Raw genomic sequence first — 15,252 nt, 5'->3', positions numbered from 1 at the left:
TCATTAAATCAACAGCTAGGAACTATGCAACTTTAGGGTTTGATATATGACAATGCAAAAGGTTGATTGAGCTGAAATTTTAAGGGTAGCTTTGTCTGTCTGTCCTCTATCAGTCTATAGATATGGATCTATTAATAAACTCCCAATATTTGTAAAAATATTCTTTAAAATCACTTCCTCCTAGAGAGGAATATTTAAAGAGAGTGAGGTTTTGAAAGTCACTATTCCTCCTAGAGAGGAATAGTGCTGTCTTGTGTGCTTGGAGAAGGTCAAGAGAGAAGTGGGGAGGCTGATCTGCATCAAGAAAATGCCTTGATCTCGGTTGAACATAGGGATTTGAGGTTAGTCTCTTGCGTTACACTGATCCATATTCAACACACTTACTTACGTAGATCATATTTGTTTCATCATCACTATCTACCATTAGCCATCACCATCCATCTTCATCTACCACCTCTGTCACATTTCTCTACAACCTATGGCATGTATCATCTACGGCGTCATGATCTCATCACATCTTTCCCTCTCTAATCATCTAATAAACTCTACAGCACTATCTTCCTCCATCTCACTCCTCACTATACCCCTACATCCACCAACTTCATATCCACGTCGCATGTTATTAGCTCCATCATATCTCGTCTTCAAACCCTAATTTAAATCATAAACTCTAATTAAAATATTTCTTTTTGTCATCTCCGCTTATTTGTCATATTTTATTATAGTTACATCTTCATGTCTTGCTCTATCGTACTCTCTCATTTTCACTCGCTTCGTGCACATTCCAATATCTACTACTCATGGTAATATTCATATTTTTCTTATTCAATAGCAACTTATACCATCTCATCTCACCATCTTCATCTTATCACTACCTCTTATCCTATGTATCCCTTCTCGTCCTCTTAAAATGAACATATCAAGAGAGTAATTTCCTTAAGATCAGTTCCTTGTGGATACAACCTATACTCATCCACGATTTGGTACATTTATGTGAGTATTGGTTTATAAATTTATTGATTAAACTCAAATCCAATAATGACGTAGTCTTACATCTAATTTTGAGTTTATCACCTATAGGCATTATCACCCAAGAATGGACAAGGGTTTTCAAAACAACAACTTACTCTTGATTTACGTTTTCACACTTTAATTACTAGGTCTCCTTACATTGGTGGGCGAAAAACCAATTATGGTAAGTCACTTATTCTCCATGTGAGAGAATAAGTAACTGTTTAGTTGAGACACACAAAGTATTTTATTCTCAAAGGTGAGAACATATGAGTGACGAAATAACAAAATAACAAAGTAACAAATAACAGAATGGGGTTCTCCCTAATGGAATGAAGAGGTGAGCCACTTATGAAATGTGGTTCACTTATAACTAGATAATAACTGAAATTAAAGGTTAAGTGAGCTAACTAACACATTTAATGACAAACACCTCTATAAAAGTGAGTACCAAGCTCATTCATGCTCAAAATTTGACCTGTAAGAATATATAACCTGCATTATAACAAACTAGGGGCTAATGAACTGTTGGTAAGCAACTAATGCACTGGTCATAATTATGAAGGAAAACATATAAGCACAAAATCAACCTCACTTGGTTTCAAAAAGATAATCTTTTCTGGAATAACATACCTTTGATTTCATATATTTGTGAAGAACACGACTTTCTCTTATTTAGTAACCATGTCCTACCTTTGGTGCTGATCTTACAATAGACCTCTCCAATTTTATCTCTGCTTATTCAGTTTTTCAAATTTTTTTTTTCTTTTTTACACAATTTTTGTATAAATTTTTTAAGGTATTTTTTCTAAGGTAACTATCAAATCAGACAACTCTCATTTTCTCTCCAACAAAAAATTAAAAAGTTATATTTCATAAACTATAACCACTCAATTACATTTACATACTAAATGCAAAAGATTCCTATAAGAAGTCAAAATCATTTTCTCCTTCTATACAAATTCAGAATTATTTGTCTCCTTATCAATTAAAAATTAAAAAAACTTCAAATATCTTGGTATTTTGTGTATGATTTGATATATAAATAACACAATTTAATTTTTTATGTTTAAGAGTATCAATACACTCCTAAAATGATTCTGTTAAAATTTTAATACACTAATTATTTTATAGTGAATATAAATTTAAAACCCCGAAAGTTATTCATTATGTCTAATGATATACAATCAGCACAATTCTAATCTCCCATATTCTCTCTATTTTTGATGTAAAAATTCTATAAAAATATGATTTTAGTATTATCCCTTAATTTGAGCATTAAAACATATATTTTTATTCATTGTTTAATAAATTATGTTTTATTGATATATGATATCGAATGTTCATTTGTCAAAAATTGAATGATGGATTTACCTTTTAAAATATGTTGAGCGACATATTAAATTTAAACGTGATAAAATTCTTTCAAAATATTGGGGCCAATTTTTTAATTTCTTCTATACTCACATCGTTGGTCTTCATTTGAATATTTTCACCTTTTTGTTGAATAGTCAGAAAATAGTATCTATACACATGGAAAGTAATTTTTATTATTAATAAATAATGATTTTTTTATCGAATTACAGAAAGAGATTTGACAAAAGAGTATTTGACAATAATAATTATGCTTTGCATTTGTCCATATCTGAAATATTTATTTATGAATTCTTAGAATGAGATTTCATATATAAGTCACTTATTAATGATAATATGATTTTACTATCTAAGTTCTAATTTTAATTGTTTTCCTTTTATTATTATTAAATGGTTTACCCCACTCGACTTCTTTGAAATCAAATGGATACTTCTCCCTTTTTTTTTTTTTTTATTTAAATGTGCAGACTTAACTAGAGTAAAAGATCATGTGGAGTCGAAGTACAAAAATGATAATTCCAGAACTTAACTTGGGGCAAAAGAAAAGGCCCATTATCGAGCTGGATTAGGGGCCTATGGTTGAATCAAAGGATTCTGATAACATGATAAATGTTCATACATTTTAGATTTTTTGGTATTATTAATTTAGAATTTAGAATTAATCATGTTATCACTCGAATTAACTAAATATTTATGCACTAGCTGTAAATTCTAATTTTTGCACATTATGGTTATTTTTGACTAAAACCCTTGACTTCTTTTAAAGTAAAGAAATTGTAGTACTGATGAGTATTCTATAGTTTCACATGTGCAGAAATTTAATGGAATGAGAAGATGGTAGCTCTTAAAGAGTTGGAGGATTTTTGTGAGCTTAGTGATTCTACAGAGGGGCTTGAAAGGATCAAGTGGAGTTGTGGACCTTCAAAAGAGAAATCTGAGGAAGATGGGCCACCACCTGACCTGCCCATTGGGCTCTCAAACGCCTTATAAAGAAAGAAGCTAAAGATTATAAGGAGAAGCTCTCAACCAATGGAGAAAAAGAGGCAAAAATGGCAAGAAAAGAGAATAGAAAATGCCCAAAATGGTATTTTAGTAATTCTCCCAATGTATAAATAGACATTCCCCCTCATCCTGGACGTGCTCTAGCAAGTGGCTGGCCAGAAGGAGAAGGCATTTTTCAGAATCCAGTTGTTCAATCTGCTTAATGTAGGTTTATTGAAGTTTTCTCTTAATCCCATCTCTTGTTTGCATTGAAAAATGCCTGATTCTGGTGAAATATAAGATCCAGACTTGAGAGGAAGCATTGAGAGCTCAATGAACTTGCATTGAGATTTTAGGATCTTAGATTTCTATTTTCCTCATCACTATCCATCCATTTACCCTAAAAATCCATCATTTTCTCACTCTAAACACTCATTTTCTCTACGTTCTCTCTCTAGAATAGGTTATTTCTCTCCATTGACCTTCATCCATATCCCTAGTTTATCCCCTCAAAATTTCATAAAAAACTCCTTCATTTACGCCTTCAACTTCATTCTCAAACCCTCTCTACACCTTTTCTTCATTTTCTCTCTCTATCTCTTCATTTTCCCTCTCTATCCCCTCATTTTGACCTTTTCTCTCTCTAAACATGTTTATTTATCTCTCTAAAATATCTCCCTATCTCTCTTTAGATCGTCAAGTATTCCCCACTTTGAATCCCTACAAAATCGCATTTAAATATCATTTTTTATCCTTTCAAAACTCAAATTTTCTGTCTCCTAGCGACCACCGAGTCATGCCGTGCGGCGCTTGTCCGGCAGGGACAGCCCTCTGCCTGCCAGTCCATGCGCAGGCAGCGCACACGACCACAGGGCACAGGTTAGCCCTGTTTAGGACTTAGCCAAATAGGCTAAGTCCTGACCATATTGGGTCAAGCCCAATAGGGTTTATCCCATTTGGCTAAGCCTTGACTTAGCCAAATTGGGCTGAACCTTAGTGGGCTGACCCACTAAGGCCAGCCCTATACAGGCCACACCAGGCCCGCCAGACCATCAGTCTGCCGCCGCCGCCACTGCTGCAACCGCCGCAATTCAGTCGTTGCTGCCACTAGGGCCGCAGCCACCGCCGCTACTCCGCCGCTATCGCCCCACAGCGGAGCAGGTAAATTTTATACTTTTAGTATTTCAAAATTATTAAAAAATCATTAAAAATCAGAAAAATAGAAACAATTATTTTCTGCATTTAAAAATTCTGAAAAAATTAGAAAAAATACAGAAAATTCATATAATCAATTTACATGACATTTTAACATTTAAAAAATTCTAAAAAATCTGTCTCATTTTTAATATTTCTAGTGGTTTTTGGTGTAAATTAAATTCCATAAATTCCTTAAAATATTTATTTTGACTTATTTTGTTAAGAAAGATTAGGAAAATTAGTGTAAAAATATTTTTGTATTTTTCTTTGTATTTCTGTTTCAATTTAAATCATAGGAAATTATATAAACTACCTAAAAATTCAGAAAAATCCCAGATATTGTATTTTTCACTTTTGAAATCATTTTCTTCATCCCTAGCTTGAGAAAAAGAATCTGAAATTAAATTTCTGCTTCTCTATGGATCGACCCCTTACTTTCCGTATATTAATTATAGAGTTTTTAAGTGGAAAATTTTCATAAATATTGTTGGTTAAGTCAGAATTCAAACAACAACATAAAAACCCTAAATTTGGATTTACCAGATTTAAGATATCCATCCCACAATACAAGCCCTCGCGGCTCCCATGGGCGTCTCTAAGGAGCGCAGCCTTGCTAGCGCAGCTGCCATGAAGTGTTATTGCTTTAGAGTGGTAAGTTGAATCCTTTGTGGATGGCTTAAATATGACACGGGGCATAGTAAGTGACAGACTGACCTAACTGGCTGGATTCACTAAGATCCAGCCTCCTGTCGCACGCATTTGTCCCTAGAAAGTTGTTATTTAAAAAAAACATACATTCTAAGGCCATTGAATTAGAAGTAATCTAGAGAATTGAGGATCATTATTTATTATCCTTCTCTCACTTGGAAAACTCAGCTTTGGATTTCTCCCTAGTAGATGCTAGCCATGTTAAAAACATTTCATTTGGTCCATTATTTGTTAACAATGAATAAGAAAAGTTTTAAGAGGCTGAATCAGTCATCTTAGTTAGTACTAGTGGATTGGAAATTCATCGTTAAACTCTATTTTTCTGAAATTTCCTATACCCTGTCCAATTACTTCATCAAATCATCTTCCTTGAGCTAGTTTCCTCTTATACTAAGGGCATATAATCTTAATTCATGGACTTGTTGTTGGATCCGAGCTAAGCCCTTTTGGAATCCCATGAGTGGGGACTCATATGTCATAGTCAAAATTCTATGGTCCATCCATAAGATGTTCTTGTTGTATAAGGTCTGAACACCAATTTCCTCGTTGACTGATAGGTATAATACCACCCAGGGATTCATTTGGAAAGATTCACTGAGCTCTATCTCTCAACACCAACCACTATCTCTCCTAATCTTCTCCAGGCTAATTGTTATGAAAGCAATCATACTCATTATATAAGTGAGATCAACTAGTGTTGTTCTATGCATATATTTCAATATCATCCTCGGGTCTTTTGTAAATGGGAATGTTGAGAATATATGTTTTTAAAAAATGGATCCCTCATCATTATCTCCTCAAATTCTCGAATCATTATGTATATTATTTGACTTCACTGTAAGCATACATGCATAATATATATTATATTTTAGTAAATACTGAACCGAATGGAAATATGTAACTAGCTTGAAAGCTACACATAATTCCACTACCATTGATGTTGATAACAGATAATGGTCAGGTTAATAATAGGGAATCCCGAAATGTCCCATGCCAAATATATAGAAACCCATTAAAAGTATGTTGTCCTCAAATTATTTTGGATACTATTTTCTAGAAAAAGGGTCAGTATATTTCATGCATAAAGGTGACTATTTTACAGAAAATGGGTCAGTATATTTCATGCACCAGGAAGACTATTTATGAAGAAAACGGATGAGAAGATTCCATGAATCATGAAGACTACTATAAAATGGGTCAGTATATTTCATGAATCATGAGGCCTATTTTTCAGAAAATGGGTTAGTATATTTCGTGCATCATGAAGCCTATTTTGCAGAAAATGGGTTAGTATATTTTGTGCGTCATGAAGCCTATTTTACAGAAAGTAGAGTACTTTTCATGCACCATGAAGACTATTTTATAGCAAATAGGTCAGTATATTTCATGCATCAGGGAGACTATTTAAGAAGAAAAAGGAAGAGTATTTCATGCATCCTGAAGAGTATTTTACAGAAAATGGGTCAGGATATTTCATGCACCAGTAGGGTTCGCCCAACTGATATCTGTCCGTCATCCGGTATCGAACAACTGATATCCGATATCCGTGAAAAAATGGGACAGTGCCAGATATCGGATATCGGATATTGGACGATATCCGTCTCTGAGGGGTAGACGGATATCGGTACTGGATACCGTAGGTAGAGGGACGCGACGGATACCGAATGCCGGATATCGGTTTTCAATATCCAGATATTGGTAGCGGTATCGACCGACAAAAATTAAGTTATCAATCTCATTCATTTGTTTATTTAAATCTAACAACTTACGTTTTGCAGTGTAATTTTTTTATTTTCTTCCATATGGGATAACAAGATTCGTAGTTTACATTAAAATTTGAATCCTGTTATCCCATATGAAAGATATTTTAAATCATGCGCTGTATATGTTAGACAAGGTATATATATTAATGAATTAATATTATATTGATAGATTTTCTTTATATTATAATCGGCTTATATATAATATACATATTTATGATATTAATACTTCGTCTAATAAATACAGGCCGAAATTTCTTTTATCTTCCATATGGGATAAAGTAGTCAGAGTTTGTTAATCTCGGAATCGTGCTGTTATACCATATGGAAGAAAAAAAAAAGTTCGACTTGTAAATATTATAGCGCCAATAAACAAATTAAAGGCTCTAAATACCCTCTACTGCAGGTTGATTCGCCTAATCACTCTTTAATAATGAATGAAATATATTGTTATAAATTATATCGGTGTTGGATATCGAAAACCGATATCCACACCCGATATCCGATATCGTCATCCTTCCCCCTAAGACGGAGACGGATCTCAACATCGAGACGAATATCGGTATCGGATATCGGCACTGTAGCAACTGATATCCGATGCCGATATCCGAAATCTAGATATCGGAATGAACGGATACCGGAAAATTGCCTTTCCGGTATACGATACAGCATCTGTCCCTATACCGTCATCCGGTACCGGTATCGGGACGGGCGAACACTATCAGCACCAGGAAGACTATTTATGAAGAAAATGGATGAGTAGATTTCATGCATTATGAAGACTATTACAAAATGGGACAACATATTTCATGAATCATGTAGACTAAAGCACAAGAAAGTCATTCAGTATGGTTAATATACGTCCTGGTGTTCACCGTCACTGAGCGCTATGGAGGAGAGAGCTCGCCCTCGGGGAGGTCGATCATGGCGGCCCCGCGAAGGTGCAGGAGAGCTACCCTTCTCTCCGTCTTCTTCTTTTTCTTCATCTTCATCCCCCAGTTCTTATGGGAACAAATGGGAACCATCGTCCTCTTGGAGCTCGAGTTCATCGATTAAGAGCGGTAGAGATCACAAACAGGTACCCAAGGACAAACAATTAATTGGTTCGGGCGCACGCATTGGTAATCCCCCTGAAATGGATTTCATAATTGGGACCTGTCTCGACATGTGTCCTGGTAATCCGCCTCATTCCTTCTTCAGATTATAGAGGTTTCTTTAATTCTTGACATTTTTTTTTTCAGTTTTAGCTGCATCAGAAATAATCTTTGTTTTTCTCTCTTATGAATTTTTTGATGTTTAAGCACGAGAATCATCATATGTCTACGGTCCCAAAGAAATATGTATTCGTTTTGGACTAGAAAAGAACTTGCATTCGTCAGTCACTCGCCAAACATTTTGGGACATCATATTATTTTCTACAATTCCATCTGATTAGCGGGTTTTCTACCCAAACCTTGAACTGTGTAGCTTTGGTAGTTCTTTTTCCATCAGTTCTCTCCTCAGAATAAATTGTAGATTTTATCATAATTTATGTCTAGATCCCTCTTTCCGTTGGCCCCTGGCTGTCCTAGTTGGGAGCAGGATTCGGAAAAGGACTTCTCAAAGATTTCATCAAACATGCCCCATTAAATTATAATACAAATAGTTGAATGATTTATCACCCAGAAAATTTGAATGAGTTCTACAAGTCTGTCCGTGAATCTTTCTTGATTTGCTATAAATAATAATATGGGATATCATCATACTTAAAATTATGATATCTCCCCCTGATGAAGGAGGGCAAGAAGATGTAACCATAAGTCCATTTGTCAAGAAAGCATAGGAAATGAGAGGAAGCTGGAGACTAGACAAAGGGTCGACCCACCCATCAAGGGAGATACTCCTTATGAGAGGGCTGAGTCAGTAAAGGAAATGTTCCCTTTGAGGTGCGAGCACCGACCCGTGTCTTTAGCTGCCATTGCTCGTCCGTTATCCTCCATTTTCTTAGTCAATCATATTTATTTATTTATTGTAAGAGTCCCTTCTTTGGAGACCTATATTTTCTTCATCATGGTCCACTCGTCGTTTTTCTTGACACCAAACCTTCCTCTGAAGAACCTCCCATCTTCTCAAAATGTAGACAAATGGTGATGATGATTCGTTATCGTCGTCCTTGTTGTTGATGTCACACCCTTTGTGCCATACATTACTAGATACATAGTACCTTTTCTGCTCCCACTCTTCAGCACATGAAGGTTCTGCAAGGAAGCTTCGCCAAATCTCTGTATTCAGACACTCAATTTCTTCAAAAAAAATATTTTTTAACACTGTCACTGAGTGTGAATAAGATATATTGGTGTCAGCCTCTTTGGCATAAGCTTTATCCTCTGATCCCAAACCTCAGCATCTTCATTTTGTTTCATTTTCCGCTGAATGAAATGTTCCACTAATGCCTACTTAACTTGTGTTCATGTCTTTTGTACTTTTGTGCAAGCTCATCGCACCAGCCTTATAACCCTCACGTATGCTGGCTTTAGATTATTTCGTATCATTTTTTGTATTTATATTATTTTCTACTTTCTTGTCACAGCCAAGGAGAGGGAACAGCGTGAAAAGTTTAGAGATCTAGCTGTCTTTGAGAGATTACATGGAAATCCTCAGAGGACTACCTCCAAACTTGCCGTAAAAAAGGTTGATACCAGTTTATGTTTATTTTTATTACTTTTCCAAATTCATGTCTCTGAGAAAACCCATCTTTGTTGTCCTTTATCTATTTTATCCGGGTCTGGAGTAATTAATAGGGTTCGAATTTTCGGCGTCATTGATTTCTCTTCAAGGTCTTGATTCTGATTCCAAGTTGGCAGTGATCACACTTACTTTTTGATGTATTTTTAGTTATTTCTTACTTTAAAGCTTTTTAACATATTTTTTGCAATGAATTAGTTTGTATTTTTTGGGCGTTAGTTACCACAAGTTGTGCTTCCAGTTTTGCAGGACAATGTCCGCGGCCTCCGAGCAGCCCTCCAGTATTCGACCTCTTCCAGTTTTACAGGAATCGCTGAGATATCTGCTTGACATAGTTGAATCTTCGGATCAACCATTTCACGTTATTCATGATTTTGTTCTTGATAGAACCAGAGCGATTCGACAAGATCTCAGCATTCAGAATATTGTTCATCATGATGTGGTTGTCATGTATGAGGAAATGGTATATTATTTTTTTAAAATTGCATACCTTTTTAATTAAGTTCCGAAGGAATGAAAACCCTTTCAAAAATTTCGATTTTGGACTTGGAATTTCATGTTATGAAAAATGGTTTCAAATGAATTTTTATTGAATCGTGTAAACTTTTCCATAACAGTATCCTGAATCTAAAAACTCTTGTAGTCTTGTATAAAATTTTCTTTTCCGGATGCACCAGGAGCTACATACTGAAGACTCTCAGTATGACTTTGAGACGAGCTATGTGGGAATTAGTTACGATAGTGGCTGCTATAAAAGTTTCTCCAAAAGTTGTAGAACTTGCATTTTTTATTTGATTCTCATTCTCATACTTTTATCTCTACTCCGGTTACATTATTATTCTGCAATATTAGTCTATTGTTAATCTTTTTGAATATGCCTTAATGATAATTTTGGAGAAAAATTTCAGGTCAGATTTCATATAATATCAGAGAAAAGGCTTCGAAAAGAATGTAGCAAGGTTGATTTACCGTCCCTTCTTCACCTGAATATGGAACAGATGATGAAGTCTCTCACTTCTTTGTACAATTTGTATCGCTATAATCAAAGGTCTGGTGGAAAAAACTATAATGAGGCTGAGTTCTATTCGTTTTACTTGATTCTACAACTGACTCGCAACAGAGAGGTATTTGATCTTGTTTCTACCTGTCCACAAATTTACTTGATTTTAACATTTTCTAATAATAAACTGTACGGTTCGTGCCTGACCAGGTGTATTATTCACTTTCTAGGATGGAAATTCTCTCTCCTTGTGGCTGAGGAAAATGCCATCTTCAATTCTTCAGTCAACAGAGGTCATATTTGCTCGCAGTATTCTAAGGTCCGATAATCAATAACTCTGAATATCTTTTGATGATTTTCCTCAAAAATATCCGCCTTAATGCTTTTCCAAATCTTGCCTGTCAGACGTGCTTTAAATTTGCAGTCTTTCACAAATTCCATTCTGCATGTACATGGATTCTTTTCAGATCTGATTTTGATGTTAATGGCAGGCACTTCCGTGTTGGAAATTACAGACGTTTTTTGAAAATGGCACTCTCTGATTCAACGCATCTGCAAGTCTGCCTTTTAGAACCTGTTTTAAATGAGGTGCGGTGAACTACAAATCATGTGGTCTTAATGCACCCGTAGACCCCTTAGAAGGGTATTCCATCATCTTACCCTCCCAAGGGTATTTTAAGGGTTTGCTTTCCGTTTAGAGAGTTGTAGTCATCCATGGAAGAAGGTAGCGAGGAATTTCTAGTAGCTTGTCCCTCATATGCTGGCTCCCTCTTGATTCCGATCATTGGCCTTCATTCTCCCATAAGAACATCAAGGTTTTTTTCAAAAAAAGAACATCAAGGTAATTATCAGAACTATATTGAATGTTATGCTATAATACTTTATTTTACGAGTTTAAATATTGATGCATAAATGATTAATTTCTTAGTTTGTGAACTACAGGTATTTGGCTAGAATTAAGAAATCACACTCAATGGTTACCATCACCAATGATGATGATGATGATGAGAGGATGTTGATGGTGTGTCGTCTGATACAAACCTTGTTGTAGGTTTGTATGGGGGGGAACGGGGTCGGATATTAGAAGGGGAATGGTCTGAGGTGTTGAACAGAAGAGATATGGATAGATCAGGGACAAGCTGTCTTAAGACCGGTGAAGGGTTGACGACCGCGGGGACAGGGATCATCGAAGACTAAAAGAGAACCGATCGGCAAAGGTAGGGATTGGATCGGAGGGAAGCGGCTGAAGATCCGGTGAGACGATCATCAGAGTAGGGGAGATGGAGAGGATTGAGACAGTGAGCCAGGGGGCTGATATTACCATAATTCGTGACTGTCCTCCTAAAGGGAGGGTAGAAGTATTTATGGAGAAAGGGAGCAATCTGATTGGAACCAAACACGACAAACAGATTCGCCCTATATCTCTGATAAGATCCACATACCTCTAGGACTGTTGTATCCTCGGATAATGCCCAAACTCTCAAACTCTGGTTGAAGATCCTTCCACTAATGAAGATGTCGATCTCTACCTGGCAGCAATCTCCTTGAGCGAGCGGGCTGAAAGCAGCCTCTTGCCTCAAGAAAATCTGTCTCCTGGCTGCAGGCCTGAATCATAGTCCCACTGATCTGGTTATGTTACCTTTTCTTTTCTTCTCTTCTTCACACATGTTTTCCATGGGATTATAACACAATCTAATCTAAAAAATCAAATGACTAATGTGCCCCATATGTGCTAAAATGGCAAAGATGTGCTTGGGGGTATTGGAAAATATCATCATCATTTCTGATGCTTGACCTTTCCAGAATGACATTGACGATGACAAAATTGTTGTCATCTCTCGTCCGCATAGAGAGATGGGGATGATCATAAGTTGTTTCGTTGTTTCCTCTCATCACTCTCCATTTGTTAATCTCACTCAGATGGCAAGAGAGGATGCCAAAAACGCATATCCATTGATCTGCTGCCCTGACGACGATGACGATGACAAAATCTTCATCGTCATGGGTTATGGATGACAATGACAAAGCAGTCCACAAACACGGACTCTTAGGCGAGAAATTAATTATGATCAAATGAATATTTGCATATAATGATTTATTCTTGAACGGTGGTAGGTTCGTGCTCAAGCATTGGTTTGCATTAATCATAGCAGTTACCAGCTTCAGCCGTATCCTCTATCTCACTTAGCCAAGATTTTCATGATGAAGGTACGATTTTAACATTTTTTTGGTGCAGAAAGTCAGAAAGTGTTTATTTAAGATTCGGCTGAGAGTTTTAATTTTTTTATAATAATTTTAGGAAGATGAAGTCGAGTCCCTGTGTGATTCTTGTGGCCTCAAAACTAGCAGAGATGCAGCAGGCAACTTGATTTTACCCACCAAGCAAGAAGTTTGATGAATGCCCAGAGCACATTAAAATCTACCTTTTATATGAGGTCTTCTCTCTCTATGTATATTTATTAATATATTTCTATGTTCCAATGTGTGTGGGGCATAGTATCCTCTGTTTGCATCCAGTTATTGCTGTATTGTCTCTCTCTCTCTCTCTCTCTCTCTCTCTCTCTCTCTGCATATGTAAATACACATATATATAACTAGGTTCCTCCATTTGCATCCAGGTATTGCGGGAGCTCTCTCTATTCACAGAAAGAGAAAAACAGAGATCTTAACGGCAATATTGGATTTCTGGTTTCAGATTTTATCCAATTCTCTCTATCTCTTCATCGATCCCCTATGTTTCTATACAACTCTTTCTTCATCTCTTCATATCTCTCTCAACAACTATTTCTTCATCTCTCCCTATCTTTCTCTCTCTCACTTCATGACTCTGTCTCCATCTTTGCCTATCTCTCTCTTGGCGCTTTCTCCATAACTCTTTCTCTATCTCTGACTACCTCTCTCAACAACTCTTTCTCCATCTCTCCCTACCTCTCTCTCCATAACGCTTTCTCCATCTCTGCCTATCTCTATCTAAACGCTTTCTTCATCTCTCCCTATCTCTCTCTCTCTCTATAACTCTTTCTCCATCTCTGCCTATCTCTCTCTAAACGATTTCTTCATCTCTCCCTACCTCTCTCTCTCTCCATAACTCTTTCTCCATCTCTGCCTAGCTCTGAATCTCTCTCTCCATAACTCTTTCTCCGTATCTCCCTAATTCTCTATCTCTCACTCACTCTCTCTTTATTTTTAGTATATTAAAAACGTGAAAAGTTTAATAAAAGGCTAGTGTTCGCCCGTCCCGATATCCGTCCGATAAACGATATCGGACAACTGATATCCGATATCCGGGATAAAGTGGGACGGTCTAGGATATCGGATATCGGATATCGGGCGATATCCGTCCCTCAGGGGTTCAACGGATATCGGACGGGGTAGGGACGAGGCGGATCTCGGATGCTGGATATCGGTTTTCGATATCCGGATATCGTTTTCGATATCCAGCATTTTTTGTTCAATTGTTTTCAATCCCATACCGAAAAATTTAAACTTCCGCGAGACTATATAGACCGTCGGTCATTTTTTCAGTTGAATTTCATTTTAGCCACCCCGTGGCCCATTATTCTATATGTTAACAAACGACAAACGTTGAGCAGGGTAGATATACCTAATATAAATGACTATAATTTTAATGTTATTTGAGGAAAATTTATGGCGATTAATAGTTAGTTAATGGAATTAAGAAATAAATGGAGTTAGTGTATTAAGTACTAATGTTAAGATGACCTAACAACTAATATGAATGAAAATAATTTCTAATGTTATTTGAGGAAAATGTATGGCGTTTAATAGTTAGTTAATGGAATTAAGAAATAAATGGAGTTAGTGTATTAAGTACTAATGTTAAGATGACCTAACAACCAATATAAATGACAATAATTTTAATGTTATTAGAGGAAAATTTATGGCTTTTAATAGTTAGTTAATGGAATTAAGAAATAAATGGAGTTAGTGTATTAAGTACTAATGTTAAGATGACCTAACAACCAACATAAATGACAATAATTTTAATGTTATTAGAGGAAAATTTATGGCGTTTAATAGTTAGTTAATGGAATTAAGAAATAAATGGAGTTAGTGTATTAAGTACTAATGTTAAGATGACCTAACAACTAATATAAATGACAATAATTTTGATGTTATTTGAGGAAATTTTATGGCGTTTAATAGTTAATTTTGATGTTATTTGAGGAAAATTTATGTAATGAATATGTAATAAATTTGGATTAAATACATTTAATAATATAGTGAATTAAAATAGCAATAGACTTAATCTGACATCGCAACTGGTTAATGGAATTAAAAAATAAAAGGAGTTTTCAATTTAAGAGAACACATTACGTTTTGTAGTTAGTGTCTTAGGTACTAATGTTAATATGACCTAAAGTTACTAATATAGTGAGTAGGATTAACAATAGATTTAATAAAATTTAATATTATGCATTCAATTACATGTTTGGCAAATGCATTAAAATTTGAATAAATACAAAAGAAACCGTA

General features: G+C 35.6%; 1 protein-coding gene across 6 annotated transcripts; it reads left to right on the top strand.

The window, feature by feature from the left end:
• The first annotated feature begins 7,858 nt into the window (after positions 1 to 7,858).
• SAC3C (SAC3/GANP/Nin1/mts3/eIF-3 p25 family) lies at positions 7,859 to 13,548 on the top strand. Of its 6 annotated transcripts, none has more exons than XM_078586869.1 (9): positions 7,860 to 8,206; positions 9,601 to 9,701; positions 9,997 to 10,218; positions 10,664 to 10,879; positions 10,986 to 11,074; positions 11,247 to 11,343; positions 12,871 to 12,963; positions 13,055 to 13,190; positions 13,374 to 13,548. In XM_078586869.1, exons 1-8 carry the CDS (start codon positions 7,921 to 7,923, stop codon positions 13,148 to 13,150), a joined length of 1,200 nt encoding a protein of 399 aa, XP_078442995.1. In that variant the 5' UTR covers positions 7,860 to 7,920; the 3' UTR covers positions 13,151 to 13,190; positions 13,374 to 13,548. The 6 variants fall into 6 exon arrangements, 4 of the variants coding, with proteins under 4 accessions (XP_078443014.1, XP_078442995.1, XP_078442987.1 ...); XM_078586896.1 differs by lacking the exon at positions 13,374 to 13,548 and having other exon boundaries at positions 7,867 to 7,972; positions 8,110 to 8,206; positions 13,055 to 13,370; XR_013583852.1 differs by lacking the exon at positions 13,374 to 13,548 and having other exon boundaries at positions 7,859 to 8,206; positions 11,247 to 11,596; positions 11,698 to 12,963; positions 13,055 to 13,110.
• Positions 13,549 to 15,252: the final 1,704 nt, after the last annotated feature.

This window comes from Wolffia australiana, chromosome 1, assembly GCF_029677425.1.
Source record: "Wolffia australiana isolate 7733 chromosome 1, ASM2967742v1".
NCBI lineage: Eukaryota > Viridiplantae > Streptophyta > Magnoliopsida > Alismatales > Araceae > Wolffia > Wolffia australiana.
Note: the sequence above shows the minus strand (reverse complement) of the source record. Positions and strands in the feature narration are given on the sequence as shown.

Coding starts and splice junctions, on each gene's coding strand:
- SAC3C (XM_078586869.1), top strand. CDS start 7,921: ATGGAGGAGAGAGCTCGCCCTCGGGGAGGTCGATCATGGCGGCCCCGC. Junction 8,207..9,600: donor CTGTCTCGACATGTGTCCTG/GTAATCCGCCTC, acceptor TTCTTGTCACAG/CCAAGGAGAGGGAACAGCGT. Junction 9,702..9,996: donor CCAAACTTGCCGTAAAAAAG/GTTGATACCAGT, acceptor TTGTGCTTCCAG/TTTTGCAGGACAATGTCCGC.